This window comes from Microtus pennsylvanicus, chromosome X (assembly GCF_037038515.1).
Source record: "Microtus pennsylvanicus isolate mMicPen1 chromosome X, mMicPen1.hap1, whole genome shotgun sequence".
In the NCBI taxonomy this organism is placed as follows: domain Eukaryota; kingdom Metazoa; phylum Chordata; class Mammalia; order Rodentia; family Cricetidae; genus Microtus; species Microtus pennsylvanicus.
Window position 1 is genome coordinate 50,437,724 of NC_134601.1, and position 17,727 is coordinate 50,455,450.

Consider the following 17,727-nt stretch of genomic DNA (forward strand, 5'->3'; position numbering starts at 1 on the left):
CTCTTCTAAAAAATATTTCCTCTCTTCCCCTTTGACCAACACCGCCTGTTTTCTAGGGTGACTATAGTATAGAACTGGTCTGTATTTAACTTGTTTCATTTGTCAGATAAAGTTGCATTCCATGTTCACAATCTACAAATCAGGCTTGATGATTAGCTTTTCATGTCTCCCTCAGAAATTTAAGACCAATCTAGTCCCCTGCATTCTTTCATTACCCATACTACATTGGTGAGTCTTGATTGAATAAAGGTTCTCCAGTGGAGGAGGGGAAAGATCCCTAATGGTTGTTGAAAGTGAAGAAGGAGAGGGTAAAGCCTTCAAGTCAAGCTAATGTCAAATGTGGGGGTGAGGCTCAGTTTGGCTGAGGGGACTGGAGTCTGAAGGCTGACTGTTTTGCAGTTGGGATGGGGAGAGATGCAATCTCCTTATAGTAAGGAGGCTCTTAGAGCCCTGGCAGGGCTTCAGGTGAGAAGTTAATTAGTGAATAATGACTTCTTGGCATCCATGCCACGTAAATTGGAAACAGCAGCTAGTCAAAGAGCAGAGACAGAATTCTTTCTTTACGATTTTATTTACAAAATGTATTAAAACTTTGTACAATACCTCATCGCAATGAGGTTCAGTAATTATGCCCGTACATGCAATTTACACTTTTACGGCCATTAGTTTGCTTGGCAATTTTTCTGTTCACTGAAGTACAGCTTTAACAACAAAAAGAATTGGAAAAAAGATCCTCAAGTGACTACCGCCAAAATCCCATAGCTTGAAGTTAATAGTAGAAATTTGAAGCAATCAACATTTTTTAAACATGCAAGTTTTTTTTAAATAACAAACCAATATACCCGCTTCTTAATCTCAGTAAAGTTTCCTCTCTGAAAAACTGATTTGAGTCAATAAACATACATTTTTCTTTATACAGTGCCTAGGAAAACATTTGTGTTTAGGTTTGTTGGTTTGTTTTATACAACTTCATATTCACACAGCGTTAGCTTCCCGCACTGGGGCATTATAGCATTCATAAGTTGAAAAATCACAGTTTCATGAAAACAAAACAAAACAAAACACAACAGCTTTCTTTTGTATTTAATACCATTTAAAATCTGACAGGTGAGTTATTTGCTTATGACACACTTTCTGGAATGAAAGTTTATATTACACCTTTCTGGAAATGTTTCATTGGAACGAGACCTCTTCTCTTCTAAAGACGAGAGCAAATATGCAGCGAGTCAACTAAGCATCTAAGGGTCACACTTGGGAAATGAAGGTGGGCTCCTAATTTGCACAGTCTGGAAACTTTCCAATGCACGTTACTGATGAGAGGAAACTATTGAACTACATAAAGCATACGTCGTTATATAGGAGGCAATTAGTGAGCGGAGACTGTTTCCTCTGACTGTTCTGATGATGCCAACAGCAGGTGTGCAACAGTTACTTGACAGCCCATGGAGCAGTGGAGTGATCTTCAGTGAGTCAGTAGTGAAACTGCTCCAAGCAAGGACCTGGGAGTGATGCTGAGGTCCTTCAGGTTAGCGATAGGTTTGGGAATGCATCTTAGTCTTTGCAAACTAGAAAAGGACACATGCAGTCTGACGGAGAGCCACGGGCAGGCAGTAACAGGCAACAGCTGGTCAAACAGACCTAGCAAGAGTAAAGTCAGATTGAGAACTGTGGTCTGAACCCACTGGCCTGCCTTGAAACACGGTCCTGTCTCCGTGTTGTACACTTGAAAGGCATACTTAGCAGAGAAAGCAGAGCTAAACACAGTGTTGTTTCTGAGAAAGATATTCCAAATACAACTGGGAGAATAGGCAGCATTTCCCTCACCTCAATGCTTACTACTCAGCTATGTTGACTTAAAATGCACACCGAATCAAGGAAAACAGATCTGTGAACTGTAATTCCAGGCTTCTTGGAAAGCTCCGGGATCTGCTTTAGGAAAGCACCAAGAGGTCTGCCTGATGGTGCCCACCCCTTGCTACACACAGAAGTCATTTTTGAAAGCTCTATTAATCCCTTCACTTCCACTATGGGAAGTTCTCCTAAAGTTTTTCACGAAAACACTGCAAGAAGTCAATAACAGAAGTCACCATTCAGTCTCTTTCCCAAAGCATTTGAATTTTCTTAAGTGTCACATTTACATTCTAAAGCTATACACATTTTAGCAACTTCAAAAGGAAATAGGGTGCACAGAACATCACCACCAACAGCAAATACCAAACACATGTGGTCAGCAGATCCTAGAAGAAATGCCTGTCTGTCTGCTCAAACACTGGGAGACAGACTTTTTTTTTAAATCAGGAGGAATTACTTCTTTTAGTTAAGATGGGTCTGTTTACTGAACTGGAATTAAATTTGTGTTTGTGTGTGTGTTTGTGTGTGTGTATGTGCATGTATGCGTGGTGTATGTGGCGTGTGTTTAAAGAACATGGTTTTGTATATTGTGCAGTGGTATCAAACAATGGCTTTTGTTGAACTGATTTTTTTATAATATTTTTTTTCGCATACTGGAATCTTGCATGTCCACTTTTTTGTTGGTTTTATTTGAATTTTTTTCAAGCAAAGCAAAACAATTTCAATGATGGTTTGCGTTGTCGCAAGTCTCAGAGTGTTCCATAAGGCACTGAAGGAAAAAAAAATCAGTTTTTCCTATTGAAAGGTCATTGCACCATCAGCAATCTTCGTGTCATTCCCGACACCAAGGAAAGTGAAATCTGGCTCAGGAACCTTGAAGCAGCCACATTTTCAGTGATTTCCTCTCATTGCCTGCTTCCAGTGGAAAGGGATCTGCAAAGGCAAGGGGACATTACAGTGTGAAGGGACATTTTACTGGGAACCAAGACATTTACTAATGGCTCACTTCACTTTGAACAACAACAACAAAAAAGTGATTGTTCTCTTTAACTGGCATTACTGGAGCCTTCCCCCACCCCCAGCTTGACTGCAGGTCTGGTTAAGATTTTCAACTGGATGCAGATGCTTTGGAATAGATTAAATAAGGGTGATTTTCCATCATAGGTGTGAGCTATACTAACATGCAGGAAATCTAACTCAAGACTTTAATCACTCAGGGTGTAGGTATATTAGAAAGTTTTAGTGACATTTAAATAGAGGTAGTCAGGACAAATACATTGCAGAGTATATTCTGATTGCAGATGTGACCAGGATTGCTTTCTCAGCCCAGGACACAGGGTACACGAAGTTACTGCATACTGAATTCAAATCCGTTTTGACTATGAGAAGGAAATTTATTTGTTCCCTGATTGGGGACTGTTCATTTCTCTTAATACCTTCAACCTTAGTGTTTAAAGTCTGAACATAACACAAGGAGTTTAAAGGGATAGCACATTCTAGAGAACAGGCAATGGCAGTGATACCCATGAAGGTGGTTTGCCTTGAAATTAGTGGCCTGATTGAGAGGATACTGGTAGTCCTCTCATTTTTATGGCCTTGACCAAATGTAGGGATATATTGCCCCTGACTCTGTCAACTCAGGATCACACCCCTTCTCAATCACCTTTCTCTGTATGCTAATGGAACACTCATTTGTTTCTCTTTAGTGAACCCTTAATTTAGGTTGAATGAATAATATCATTATATAACCCTGGTTCTGGAATAAAAATGTGTGAGAATGTTAAATATGTGTGCAAAGAGCCAAAAAGTTAACATGGAAGTAGGAAAAGCTATATCCCCAAGTCCTGAGTCTTTCGTATGGTCAATGGTATATCCTTATCTGGAGTCATATTTCTCTTTCTTCTAGTCAATGGTATATCCTTATTTGGTGTCATCTCTATTTTTTATAGTCAATGGTATATCTATTCTTATCTGGAGTAATTTCTTTCTCTCTTTTTAATGGTCAATGATATATTCTTATCTGGAGTTACTTCTCTCTTATAGTTGATCAATAGTATATCCTTATCTGGAGTCAACTCTCTCTTTTTCTTATTGTCAATGATACATCCATATCTGGTCTTATAACTTTAAGAAAGGGACTTGACCTCTCAGTGACTGTTTCCTGCTTCTAAACAGCAGGAGGGGAAACAGCATCACTACTGAGATAAAAGCCCTCTGAGAAAAAAAGAACATCACTGCCTCAGTTATTCAGAAATTTGTCTCCACTTGACATTAAATTTTTATTCTTCTTTCTCTTTTTTTTCTTCTTTCTCTTTTTAAAAATAACTCTTTTAAGCGGTAAAAAAAAACATCTCCATCAAGAATGTCTATGCAAGTTGGGCCTGATGGCTCACATCTATAATTCCCAGCACTTAGAGACTGAGACAGGAGAGCTGCTGTGAGTTTTAGGTCAATGTGGGTTACAGAATAAGCCCCTATAGCATCCTTTCTTCCACCCAAAGAATATCTACATATAGGCTGCCAAAGGAAAGTTGATCACTTTGAAAATATTAATATTTAATTAAATGGAACAGAGTTGACCTAGAGGAAAAATGGAAATTCCCCCCAGTTCCAGGTTTGTTGAGGTCTTTCCAATGACAGGGATTTCACAAACATCACTGAGGAAGCCAAAAAAGCTAGATGTAGTTTTGTCTAGTCTTGAGGAAACTGGACGATTTCTAAAAGCTGTTAAGACAGTCATCCGCAGGGAACAGTGAGGAGAAGTCACTTGCCAGGGAATCCTCTGAGGTGGGGTTTACCTCTAATGTCTGGTCAGTAACTTAGAGAGGTAACAGGCTGTCAAGAGAACTTTTGCTCTCAAGTGATGCTAAACAGAATCCCAAACTGAGACATGTGTTCCTGAGACCAGTAAGTATGGCATAGAAAATGAATGGAGACTCTATAGACTTACTGAGGTGCCTTTTTATTAGACATATTTTATTGGATCTTATTCTTCTGGGTGACTTAGACTGAGCACACTTTCTAATCACTTAATGGTCTTATAAACTCATGAGGCAGGCCCTGATAATTAGCAAGACAAGGAAAACTTCAGGTAAACTCAGAAAACTAGAAACTAGATAAGAGATCAGAAGGTATGTAGAGATATTGTAGGACTTGTTTGGAAATCATAGGTGAATAGGGGAGGCACTAAATCCCATAATGACATGGGCAGAATGGGTTGGGAATTTCTTTTATACAGAGGTTCTTCTAGGGCTTCTTTATTGTGCCAGAGATGACTACTAAAGAAGTGGGTAACTGAGCTGTAACCATGATGGTACTGGTGTCTGCTAAAGAGAAATCTTTACCTTAATTAACCAGAATTTTGCTCCACAATAGTAGCACATTCAAACTGACTAGAAGAAAGCCAGAAAGCTACAAATTATAGCAAGCTAGGTTTTGAGGCTATTCCATCGAATATGGTATTCTATGGCCTCTAATTTAAGACTATAATGACACGTTCAAAGGATTGATAATCTAATTCTACCTCTTCCCTTCTCCTCTCTTTTCTCCTCCCCACTCTGTCCCTCTTCTTCCATTCTTTCCTCCCTTTCTCTTCCAGGTTCCCCTTTTCCATCCCTTCTTTCTTCTGAAATTTTCTCTAGAATCTGTTAGGATCCTCAGTCTCAGAAGATCTCCGTGTAATTTGTGATCGAAAACACATTATTCTAGGGATTTAATTAGAGACTGATATAATAATTGGAAAATATGACTGATGACTGTAATTCTTTTTTAAAAAATATTTTTATGGTTTTTATAACTTTATTTTATGTGCATTGTGTGAAGGTGTCAGATCCCCTGCAACTGGACCTTCAGACGGTTGTGAGCTGACATGTGGGTCCTGGGAATTGAACCTGGGTCCTCTGGAAGAGCAGTCAGTGCTCTTAACCACTGAGCCATCTCTCTAGCCCCATGACCATAATTCGTTGAGTCTTGATCTGTTGTAAAAGATTCTTTTCCAGGAAACTAGGAATACGTATAGTCGTATATGGAGTGGCATGTACAGAAGTGGGGTATTAAGGGTCTATCTATGCAGCTTTCCAAATGAGTTTCAATGACATCTATATTGTTTATGTTTGTTTTTGTACATGAGTGTTTTGTCTGTGTGACTATAAGCACATCACATATGTACCATGCCCATGGAGGTCAGAAGAGGGCATTGGCTCACCTGAAACTGGAGTTCTATATGGCTGTTCACTGCCATGTGGATGCTGGGGACTGAATGCTAGCCCTTTGCAAGAGCAGCAAGCGCTCTAAAACTGCTGAGCCATAAACAATTGTGACATAAACTTACTATCTCTTTTCAAATTGACAAAATTGCACTAAGGTCTCGAGTTTCCCGAAGACTAGCAGACTACAGATTGAGGAGGCAGGGTTGTACTTTAGACCTCAACCTGCCACTACCTAGTTGCATTGCCTTGGACAAGCCAATTGCTGTGATCGAGTTTTAGGTGCCTGAGAGAAAATACTGCCTGCTTTGTTTCATCGCAACTGAGGGAAGAGTTGTGACAGAATTGGGAAAACTGCTATACATTCTTAAGATGCATTAGATAATTGAACTTCAACTCCTTGGGATTTGCAGCAATTGTGCTAGATTGAAATTGCTCCTTTACAGTCCTACAAAAAAATCCAATAATGTGTCCCCAACTGAATTGTAGCATCAACTAAAAGCACTAGCACACGAGAAAGTTAAAATGATTGCATGCCAATAGTGCTAATGACGGATGGACTTATGGGTTGAACATTCACAAATATAGTGGAAACAATTTGTTAACAGGTTAGTTCAGTGTACTGGGTGTGTAGTAGCTGCAATCTGTAGACCAACAGGACAACCAGCAACTTCATCAAATAAAACTGTGCTTTCCACGGTGATAGCAAATGATTTGTTTGGATAAAATGTCTAAAAATTGACTAGATATTTATTTGCAAGCTTACATATAAGAGGGTCAAGTGTGGAAGTCTTAATAGAAATTCGAGTATATCAACATTGACTGATGAGCTCTAAGCTAGCCATTTAAAATAAGGACTAGGAAGTTGCTAATTGTTCTGTTCCACTTTCCATAGGCATGTCAGTTAGGCAAATGTACTTGGAAGGTGGTAAAACTATTCTTTGATATACTTGTAGAATGGAGGCATTATTCAAATACATGCTCGCCTAATAACTTAGAGGAGTTATTGGGGGTCAGGTTGTCCTAAGTATTAATTTTGATTTGGTCAGCAGCAAGGAACCTAGACCCCTTACTTACCTGAGCACCATCAGTTCCAAGGAAGGGATAACAAAGGGACTCAAAGATTAAGAAATTTGCTTCATGCTCCCACTGATTAATTAGAAAAACCATAACTTCCCTACCTGAGGTGGCAGGATCTTGCTTTTATTTCCTAGTTTAAACCATAGATCCAGAATATCTGCTTTCTTTAGAACTATACTATCTAACATGGTAGCCTTGGGGCACATGTAACTATTGAGTATTTGATATGTTGCTAGTATTGCTTGAGGTATGTCCTAAGTACAAAAGCATCCCAAATTTCAAAGATTAGTATGAATAAAATAACATAAATTCATTTTTAAATATTCTTGTTTACTTGACAGCAATTGAAATATATTTTGATATCTTGGCCTTAGTGAAATGGGTCATTGAGATTAACTTCAGTTGTTTTACTTTTACTATACCTACTAGAACGGTTAAGTGTTATTCATGTGGGTCACACATGTTACTCACATACATTTGTATTCAACACTACTGCTCTAAGAATTGTTTCTTTTTTCTTTTGTGCCATAGACAATAACTTAATTTTAATTATGCTTTCAGAAAAAAGTACTGCTCACTGACAAGAGACAACAATCATTGTTTACATGTAACTAAATAGTAGTAAAACACAGTGCTAAAGTCAAACCAAAGTAAAAAAAAACCCAACAGAACAACAACAACAATAACAAAAGTTAACACACAGAAACATAAGGCTGATTAGTTTACTAGACCTTAACCGTACCCCTAGATCTTAACACTTTCTGTTCCATACACGTTGTAGCCTTCTCTGTATGTAGCGTAATTCTGAGTGTTGGTGGCTGGAGCAGGCTTAAAGTTTTGGGTGTTCTTTGTAAGTTTCATGCGTTTTGACTCTGCCCGTGATTTGTAACAGAATTCTATCAAAGCCACCATCATGGCCAGACCCAGACCTCCGACAAGTATATAGAATACGCCTGCCACATTGCTCAGGCTTAGAGCACTGGTCTTGTCCTAAGAAAAATGAACAAGGCGATTAGTTCTTGAGGAAAACAAAGGCAATAGGACATCACAAGACATCACAACAGTATATAAAAGGTCTAAATTGTAAAATAACTAAACATTGTGTAAGTGTTAGGACTCAGCTCTGGAAACCGGCTGATATTTCACAATGACCAGCAAGATGCTAGATTGTGCTTCTGTTGACAGTTTTGATTCTCACCTAAATGTCCTTTAGTTTTCATTCTTTATGCCTCTTAGTATCTCCAAATGATTAACACAGTGTTCAACCCCTAAATATGAGATCTTTGTTCAGGGGAACAAAAGAGTAAACACAAGCATAATGTATCTCTCTGCTAGCCTAAACACACACCGTTTTCCAGAGTTGAGCCGTGGCATAATCCCTACATATGTAACATTCTTTTCATTTGGGAACTGAAGCACTCTTTCCCCCCCTCTCTCACAATACCCCTTTCCCCTTGTTTTCTCTGTGACAAACTTTCTTAACAATTAGTCTTTAAGCTACTAGGTGAGAATATTAGAGGTCCCTTATATTCTTGTGTGGAGATTTACTTCTTGGGGAGTTGTATAAAAAGGGTTAAGACTTCTTTTCTCCCAGCGACTGATACATTGCCCCTTTGGAGAATTGGTTGCTAAGTTCAAAATCAGGGCAACAAGCCTTTGTGCTGCTAGAACAAAGGTACAATACAGAGCTGGCTTTGCTCCATCTTCCTGAAAGTTTAAGGGAGCCATCAGGAAGGTCCTTTGTGTCCTCAATTGACTCCACACAAATCAGAAAGATTTTCTAGATCATTGATGATTAAAAACAAAAACCAAAAAATTTCAGCTCATTATAAGGTTTTACTCCAGGGAATGTAGGACTAATTTAAAAAAAATGCTACACCTATCTGCTTTCTATTTAAGGTGGAGCAAAAATCGAAGAAGGTGGTCAGTGCCTTTCAGATCAAACAGCAACTCTGACTAAGCTGTCTGCTTGCATGAAAAAGAAAAAAAAACCCAAACTGCTGAACAATGGAAAGAAAAAAATTGGTGTCTCAAGCCCTACCTTGAGGTAGGACACACCAAGGGCCAGGAGTCTTTCTTTGAAAAAAAAATAGCATTTTGTAGTCTTTTTAGAGGAAATGTAACCATTTTGCTGCTGAAAGGAGTTGAACAGAATACCCATTTTCTTTTTAAACTGTGGATTTTTAACATCTTCTCTAAATGATGACATAGTAAACAGATGCTGGCCATTGCTGGCCATCAGGACTATGGCTCAGCTAGACCTGATAAACTTAAATGGCCATGTCCTTCTAATTCTATTTCCATGGGAGCCAACTCTATACCTGGTTACTGTAATAAAAAGGCCAAATGAAATTGAATTGTATTTAGGAGTGGGTGTGGGGGTGCCTTATGTCCTTGCCAGCCTCACATATAGTCACTTTTCTAGAATGAATGACAGGTAGGTGAATAGTAAGAACACCTGTCCCTTATTGGACAGTAGTCATTTCCCTAAGGCAGCCCACCAGGCTAGCTGAGGGGGTAGTTAATAGTCAATCAGGAAACAGACTAATTTCTGGAATCTTCCTTCTACTGTCATAAATGTATACGTGCATGACACTGAATGGGATAAAAGGTCCTTTACATAACCCATGTGGTCTGTATCAGTAACAACAGTTTCAAATTTCATGTGTTGAAGTTTTACAGAATTCCCTGCTGTGGGATGTAGAAAACCAGTAGCAAAATGGTTCGCTGCATGGGGAAAATGAGTGGCATTTCATGAAATGAATTAACTGATACCACAATATTAGTTCAGAAAAAGGAAAAGGCAAAAACTGAAACTAAAACGAACTTTCTTAGGGGAGCAAGGGGCGGGGAGAGGAAGGAGGCGGGGAAGAGTGTTTCATGCTTATCAATGTGATGTTAATCCTGACAATGTACACCCTTAAGGAGCATGCGACTAAATTTTAAAAGTATTACATACAAAGATTCAAATTACACCTTTGGAAGAGAAAAGTGTGACAGACTTAATGAGATTTCAGATCCAAACAGATGCTGAATTTAATATCACAGCAGCTGGGAGGGAGCTAATCATTCTGCTTACAGAGACCAGCCTTTGTTACTTGCTTGACTATTTTCTGACGACAAAGACATATTAATAACCAGCGGTATTTACAACTGCAGTCTCTGACACTGCATGAGATTAAGATAAAGTACTGTCACAACTGGATCTTTTTTTTTTTTTGAGTTAAGGTTGTTTTTTTTTCTCTTTGAACTTTCAAAATGTGAACTACAGTAAAACCCCTTTATAACACAGCTTGTTATTTTATACTTTTGGAAGTGCACTGAGCCAGATCAAGTCCCTAATCAGAAGAGATCTATATCATAATGGGTTGATGTCACATGGCAGGCCTATGAGGCTAGTATTTGTCTTATTTCTACAGTGCTGGTGTTATGAAGGGGTCCCACTGTGGCAGGGTGTGTGTGTTGGGAAGGAAAGCCATTTGGGGGTAGAAAATAAACAGGGGGTCAAAATGTGATTGCTAATCAGTACAAAAAGACCTTCAGCGACTGACCTTACTCCCGGAGTCCTTGGCTCCACATTCCCCCTTATCGTACCACCATTTGTTTTTCAGCTTGTCTAAGATGCCTTGTTCACTGAGTTTCAATACTGCAAGGTTTACAGGCGTTCTTCACGTGGGAAATAACATAAATAACATTATATTATGTTATTTTATGTTATTCAAGCTTCAAACTACTTTAAAACTATAGAAAGCGATAAAGCAGGGGGCCCTGGCCACAGAGTAATTTTAGACACTGCAGGCAACCTGAGCATTACCTTATAAAAAGTTAACACTACAGCAACGCTATATTTACCAGGGCCTGCCCATATCGCTTTGAGTAATCGGCACACACTGTTAAATAATGAGGATAGAAAAAAAGGCACTCTTCAGATAGGCTGTGTGTAGTGAGGAGGGTCTCCCCTCAAGAGACAATCGGCGGCGGCAGCTTGCAGTAACTTTGTGGTGGAGGCGTGCTAGGTTTGATCTAACCGGGTGTCTTGTTGTACTTCCAGACAGAAAGCAAGTTATGGGTGTGGGAGGGGATTGGAAGGGGACAGGGCCAGAAAAGAAACATTTGTATATTGTGGACCAAGAATAATGAATGAATCTGAACAGAAAACGGGTCCTGAATAAAGAGCATGCCTTTGGATTAATTGTCCCCTAGTGCACAAATCTATTGCCCAGTTGAAGATGATCTAGTCAAGAACTGAACTATACACATATCCTCATGCAATGACCATACAGTTTAATTCCTAAGCACACACTATTCTTAACATTAAAAGTTAACCTTGTAAACTTGTTGTAAACCTTGCAATTTTTGATGAGGGGCATTTTCAACAGGAGAAAAACAGGCCCATGGGAGGTATCTAAGTTAGACTGTATGTCTCTCTGATGTGCCTACATTTAGGTCAGATCCCCAGAAAGTGGAGCGGGGTCTTGCATAGTACAGTATCAGTACAGTATTGTGTAAAATGGCCAACTGGCATTACCACTGTTGAGTGGTACTGTGGGGAAGAGTTTGATAAAATAAGACCTCTTTAAGTGAGAGACTAATACATCTTCAGGAGGCTAGGCTACTGCTTTCTCCTTGGTCCTCCATGACTCAATGTATAAAGACTGTTTTTGAAGCCATTGAGCACAATGTGTGAGTTGGACTGGTCTCACGACAACGATGTTTTGCCCTGAGAGATTTGTTTGGCTATCAAATAGAAATAGTGACCACTACCCTTTCTTCTTCCTAAATTCCTTTTGAATTTAAAACAAAGTTTCTCTAATAACTTTAGGCAAAAAAAATGTGTTATATGGAATGGGTGCCCTAATTCTATGATGAGGCAAAAAGCTATATTCAGCTTCTTGTGAACAGTACTGCCAATGCTAGTGTGTGTTGGTCTAATGCCACAGGCTTTAAAAGAGGAAGTCACACAATTTATGTAACTATGGGCATGCTGCAACATTTCTTAGCTTACTTGGGAGAAGTTGGACCTATTAACATATCTGGTTACAGACGAGACTTTCTATAGTCACAAAGATCTGGTCTCTGTCATACCAGCTCCTAAACTTTCCTTTCTTTTTCCATTGCAGTTGAGAGCAGAAGGACTGTTTCGGTTTGAGATATTCTGAGATATGTATCATCATTTAAAAATAATATGCAGTTTCAGAGTACTAGGGATTTGAAAAACAATAAACCTTTAGCAGCAAGGAGGTATCACCCCCTTCTTAGTACAGGGCATGGTAACCAGAATATCTTCATTCTGTGACTTAACAAGTAGTTGAGTTCCTTTCATACTTTTAAACGTTCCTTACATCAGCACTCAAATCCTAGGCTTCTCAAGTACTAACCAGAATTGCAGCAAAGCATCCACAGAACTTTGAGCCTCCTTAAGATAGTATTGGCAGGAAAAGTTATGTCTTAGTTTATTTAAAGGTCAACAAGACCATCTATGGTCCCGACAGCAAGGTGGGAGTTGGCTTCTCCCCTACATCCCACTACTATTTCTTTCTTTCTCTTCTTTATTATTTGTTGTGCCATCGCTATCACTTCTCTCCAAGTGCTGTGCTTTGAGCCAGGTTCTGGTGTGAGATATAGCATTATGGAAATTGCTTCTAGATACAGGGTAAGATGCTTCTAATGACATGAGGGGTGACCTGGGTTCATCAGGACTTTTTTTTCCCCTGTACTTCCTTTTTATTTCAAACGGTTCAGTGACTTCTCATCGCTCTCTGACTGTGTCCTCATCAGGCCTCATTCTCCTTCAAGGTTCTGCATTCTTAAAAATACCTCACTCAATTTGTTCAGTACTGCTGCTTTTATTAGATCTTAGGAATGGAGCAGCCTGATTAAAGTTACCACACTAGGGTTACTGAAGGGTTCCATTCTCTAGGTACTCTGCTTTTGGAAGATGTTCATAAACATTTAAGTGACATAGATTGATAAAAGGGGGATATGTGGGTTTAGAGCAGTGGTTCTCAAAGTGTGTTTCAGGGACCCCTGGGGGATCAATGAAACCCTTTCATTAGAGGATCTGTGAAGTCAAATCATTTTATAGTGATACTAAGGCATAAATTGACTGTTCTCACTATTATTCCTTCATGATATACAAATTCCTTATAGGATATGTGAAATCATAACAAATTGAATGAGGAAACAGAAATGATAATACCATTCTTTAGTATAAGCCAAATAATAAGAGATCTGCAGAATGAGCCAGTTTCACTTTTTTAACTGTTGTTTTGAAAATAGTTTTCATAAATGTATATCATTTATTTTGAAATGTACTGTATTATTTTAAAAGTAAATCAATGAATGTGTTCTTTTAAAATTCTGTAGTTTTCATTTGGACATGATAAACATTAATAGACACAACAAACATAAAAAATAGTTTTAGATTTTTGCAATAATTTTTAAGAATATGAAGAGTTCCAGAACAGAATGTTTTGTAAGTGCTGCTTTGGAGAATGGATGAATTTTGTTGTGGTAGGGTCTGCCAACTATGTACTCCTGCCTAAGCTCAGACTTAGTATTTCAGCATATTAGTGTTCTCCTTCTGACAAATGGCCTGTACCTGCCTTGGGACATTCAGTAGCTTTCACAGGACAGCTAGGAGCTATTTCCCATTCCAGCATACAGAACAGGTTACCTTAGTGTAATAGCTTTTGAGGAGGCAGATGGAGCATGTTTTTTTGTCCTCCAAAGGACATTTGGTAATACCTGGTGTCATTTTTGTTGTCAAAAAATGAGCTAGGGAATGATACAGGCATCCCATAGGTAGAGGCGATGCATGTTGATAAACATCCTACAATTACAGGACTGTCTCTACAGCAATGAATGCATCCTCTGGTTCAAATGCCTAGAGTGCTTTGGCTGAGAGCATCCATATCTCCTTTGAGACACACAGAGAATAAAGAACTCTGACAAATCGTAGACTCCTAGAATGTTAGTCTTTGATTAGAAAAAACAAAAACAAAAACCAAAAGAAAAAAAAAACCCAAACCAAATAACCCAGTGTTAATGAAATTTGGCAGGGAACTAATGTGTTCTTGGGAGCTTCAAAATAGAAATGAGGGCAAATCCAAACATTTCAAGCAGCAGCACACCTGAGGAACACAATACTTGTCATCAGAAATCACAGAAAATGCCACTGAACAAGGTAAGGAGTGCTATGGAGAGAAGAAAGTGCCCCAGTTCTGGGTTGCTGTGGGATAGACTAAGTTTCCAAAATGGCAAAGTAAATATGCTTTGACTTACAGGTTTCTCCCTTCCTGTGCCTTACTAGCTGCATTCTTAAGTATAACTCAAGTCAACTGAATATATTCACACACTCATACACACGTGCATGCGCACACACACATGCTTGCATGCACACAAACATGCACACACACATTCTGGTGTTTTGAAGAAAAGAGAATTAAATGTGTATTTTGTCATTTTAGATGTTATCCCTGTCAGGATGCCTTTTCCCCCCTCCTAGCTCAAAAGTTTTCTCCCTCTGTCATCCTCCATATTGTCTTATTTCTGGTATGTATTGTGACTCCTTCTAAACACTGCTTCTCAAAGGCATAGATCATAACCGATGCTTTTGTAGCCTCCTTTATTATATATTCCCAGTAAATAACCATTTCAAAGATAACTCTTTAATTTTTTCAGTTTTCAGCCTAGTTCCTTTACATAAGTAGAATAGTCAATTTTATTATTGGTCAAGTTTAATGGCCACTCCAAGAAGGCAGATTTATGGTCTTCACTTTATAATTTATAAAAGTGAAGCACACGTAGGTCAAGCAATTTCCTTAAGCCTCCGCATATCACAGGGCAGGCTATAAGGCAAATGAATATACACTGAGCTCTCTACTATGCATTACTAAAACGTAGACAAGAGTAGGTAGCTCTCCTCATTTTTTTTCTCTTCAGGCTTAGATGTCCATAACGATTTTTTCAGGGACCTCAATTCTCCAAATAACTATCAATCTATCAAGAGTGTGTATATTCCAGCTGGGGCCTTTTACTGTGAGGCAGTAATGCTTCTCATGGTTAGTGTCTTGAGCAATTACTGCAGCCTTTTGACTGGTACCTGGGAGAATTCAAAGTCAGAAATATTTATTGTGCTCACCTCAATAGAGAACAGAAAGAATTTAACAAAGTGGGTCAGATTTCTATCACGGAAATTAGCCAAACTGTTACTGTCTGAAGGGCTTGCTATGAACTTTTTGCTGAGCAGAACCCTCAACAGTTAGAGACATTGGTCAGCAAGCTGTGAAGGAGAGAAAACTGGAGGGCTTTCTGGTGAAATTTGCTTGGATCTGGAAATATCCCCAGGCCCCATTTTTCATCACTATTTCTAAAATTCCACTGTAAAAATTTCATACTGTTAATTTTGAACAATGTGGGGCTTTTGTTTTTTAAAATATGCATCTTCCTGAGATACTGGAAACGAAGAAATAGAAACTATTTACAAAGCACCTTCATATTCTACTTTGTTTAAAAAAATGTTTGTGGCTGGGCGATGGTGGCACATGCCTTTAATCCAGCAATTGGGAGGCAGAGGCAGGCAAATCTCTGTGAGTTCAAGGCCAGCCTGGTCTACAAGAGCTAGTTCTAGGACAGACTCCAAAGCTACACAGAGAAACCCTACCTCAAAAAACAAACAAAAAATGTTTGGGGGTTGTGGCAAAAACGTACAGTTATCCATAGAAGAAAATGATTTATGGCATAGAAATCATAAACATGATTATCAAGCAGATTACCAAGTAGATTGGAGTGAGAACAATGGTGTATATGAATTACACAGTCTTTCAAAATTACAGTCAGTAACTGCCATTTGCTTATCATCTTTTAATATCGGAGGAATATGGTAATTTATACTGATTTGATAGTTAATTCTTTCTCTATATTTTTGCCAGAGAAGATTTATTGAAGAGTAGTAAATTCATGGTTTTTACATACCCTTTCACAAGAAAGCATGATCTAAATCTCCAGAAGACAGTAAAGATGGTCAGAAGAAGGGTGAAGCTGTTTGTCTAAAGTAACAAATTCACATAAATGTGAAGAGCTGAAAACGGGTATGAAGGACTTCCATGGAACAGTGAGACTTATTTTTGATTGGTTTAAAATTCTCCCTTTTAAAAATGTTTATTGTTTTTAAAAATGGTGTGTGTGTGTGTGTGTGTGTGTGTGTGTGTGTGTGTGTGTGATAATACATGTGGGCAGGCCAGAGAAGAACTTGTGGGAGTCAATTCTGTCCCTTTTACCTTCATGTGGGTTCTAGATATCAAACTTTGGTCATCAGACTCAAAAATAAGTGCTTGACCCACGCTGCCCTCTCCCTCCCACATCTCTCCCTCTATTCTTCTGTAGCCCAGGCTGGTCTCAGCCTTTATATTTAGCCAAGGCTGACACTGAATTCTTTATATTTCTGCCTCTATCTCCAAGAACTGAGACTAGAGATTAAGTGCCAGGCAAGCCTGTAATGAATTGGATTTTCAAAAAAAAAATATGATTAGATGACAAAAATTTTCTGCTTGTCTCAGACCTGGCAATAACTCAGTTATTCACACCTGGCAATAACTCAGTTACATAGTCCAGCACATAGCCCATCCAGGTGGTGGTTGTCTAAACTCTAGGCTCTGGCTTATCCATTTCAAAGAATCAATGTTGTCTTAGCTATGGTAAACCTTACACATGGAGATAGCTTAAGGATAAGACTACCACTTTTTTTCCTGTGAATGTAGATTCCCTATTGTAAAACCTAAATAAATAAGCTTTTTGGTTAAAACAGTTGCTAAATTTATTTAAATTTTTGATTTTTTAAGTATGTAGAATAATAACTGGATCAGCTTGGAGACATGCTGTGTTCAGTGGAGTTATGTGAGGGTGCTGAGCCTATTTATCTAATAGGGGAAAAGAAGAGAATTTGGATCTAGTAAATTCATTACCACGTCAATATTCCCAAGTAATCTGGTGACCTGGAAGGCACAAGAGAAGAGTTCAAATTGTGGCTATGACTCTGATTCTGGGAAATATAGAAATCCATGCTATAGTGTAGTGTCGTTTATCCATTGGAAACACTGAATGATACATTCTGTCTAAAGATTTCACTTTCTGTTTCTGAACAGGAATACTAAAAGAACAAATGCTTGGCTAATTAATGATTCCCAAAGATCTTCAATGGTGCCCTTAGGAGGGATAGATATACATGCCAATATATAGGTTGTAGAGAAAAAAATCACACAGAAGCAAAAGAATCAATGAGCAAGGATGGTGAATTTATAGATGTAATTAGAAATTTGCTTAGACAACACAATATCTAGGTGATGAAAGTGGAAACAATTGCAAATTAAGTTGGAAAATTTTCTTTCATCTTGTTCTGCCTCCAAACATTTGCTTTTAAGTTGCTAATTCTTGCTTCTTGCTACCTTTCTGAACAACCCTTATGGAATATCTTTAGCCCAGTGGAGAGAGAAAAGTTATTCTCCATCTTGTTGGCAACTTTTTAAACTGAGAATACTTCAGGTAGTCATGGTGATCAGTCATCCAGATGGCAATGCACCGCCCTTCTCAG

At 38.6% G+C, this 17,727-nt stretch overlaps 1 protein-coding gene across 3 annotated transcripts in view; it reads right to left on the reverse strand.

Annotated features, from left to right (window-relative positions):
• Window positions 1–552: 552 nt before the first annotated feature.
• Gria3 (glutamate ionotropic receptor AMPA type subunit 3) overlaps window positions 553–17,727 on the reverse strand; it is a 274,359-nt gene continuing 257,184 nt past the window's right edge. The window contains exons 14-16 of one of the 3 annotated variants that reach the window (XM_075958406.1): window positions 10,688–10,802; window positions 7,879–8,126; window positions 553–2,784 (exon numbers count right to left, since the gene is read on the reverse strand). In XM_075958406.1, coding sequence (XP_075814521.1) covers window positions 7,881–8,126; window positions 10,688–10,802 — 361 coding nt within the window. In that variant the 3' untranslated portion in view covers window positions 553–2,784; window positions 7,879–7,880. Of the gene's footprint in view, window positions 2,785–7,867; window positions 8,127–10,687; window positions 10,803–17,727 lie in introns of all 3 variants that reach the window. The other 2 variants (XM_075958408.1, XM_075958407.1) reach the window with 2 other exon arrangements.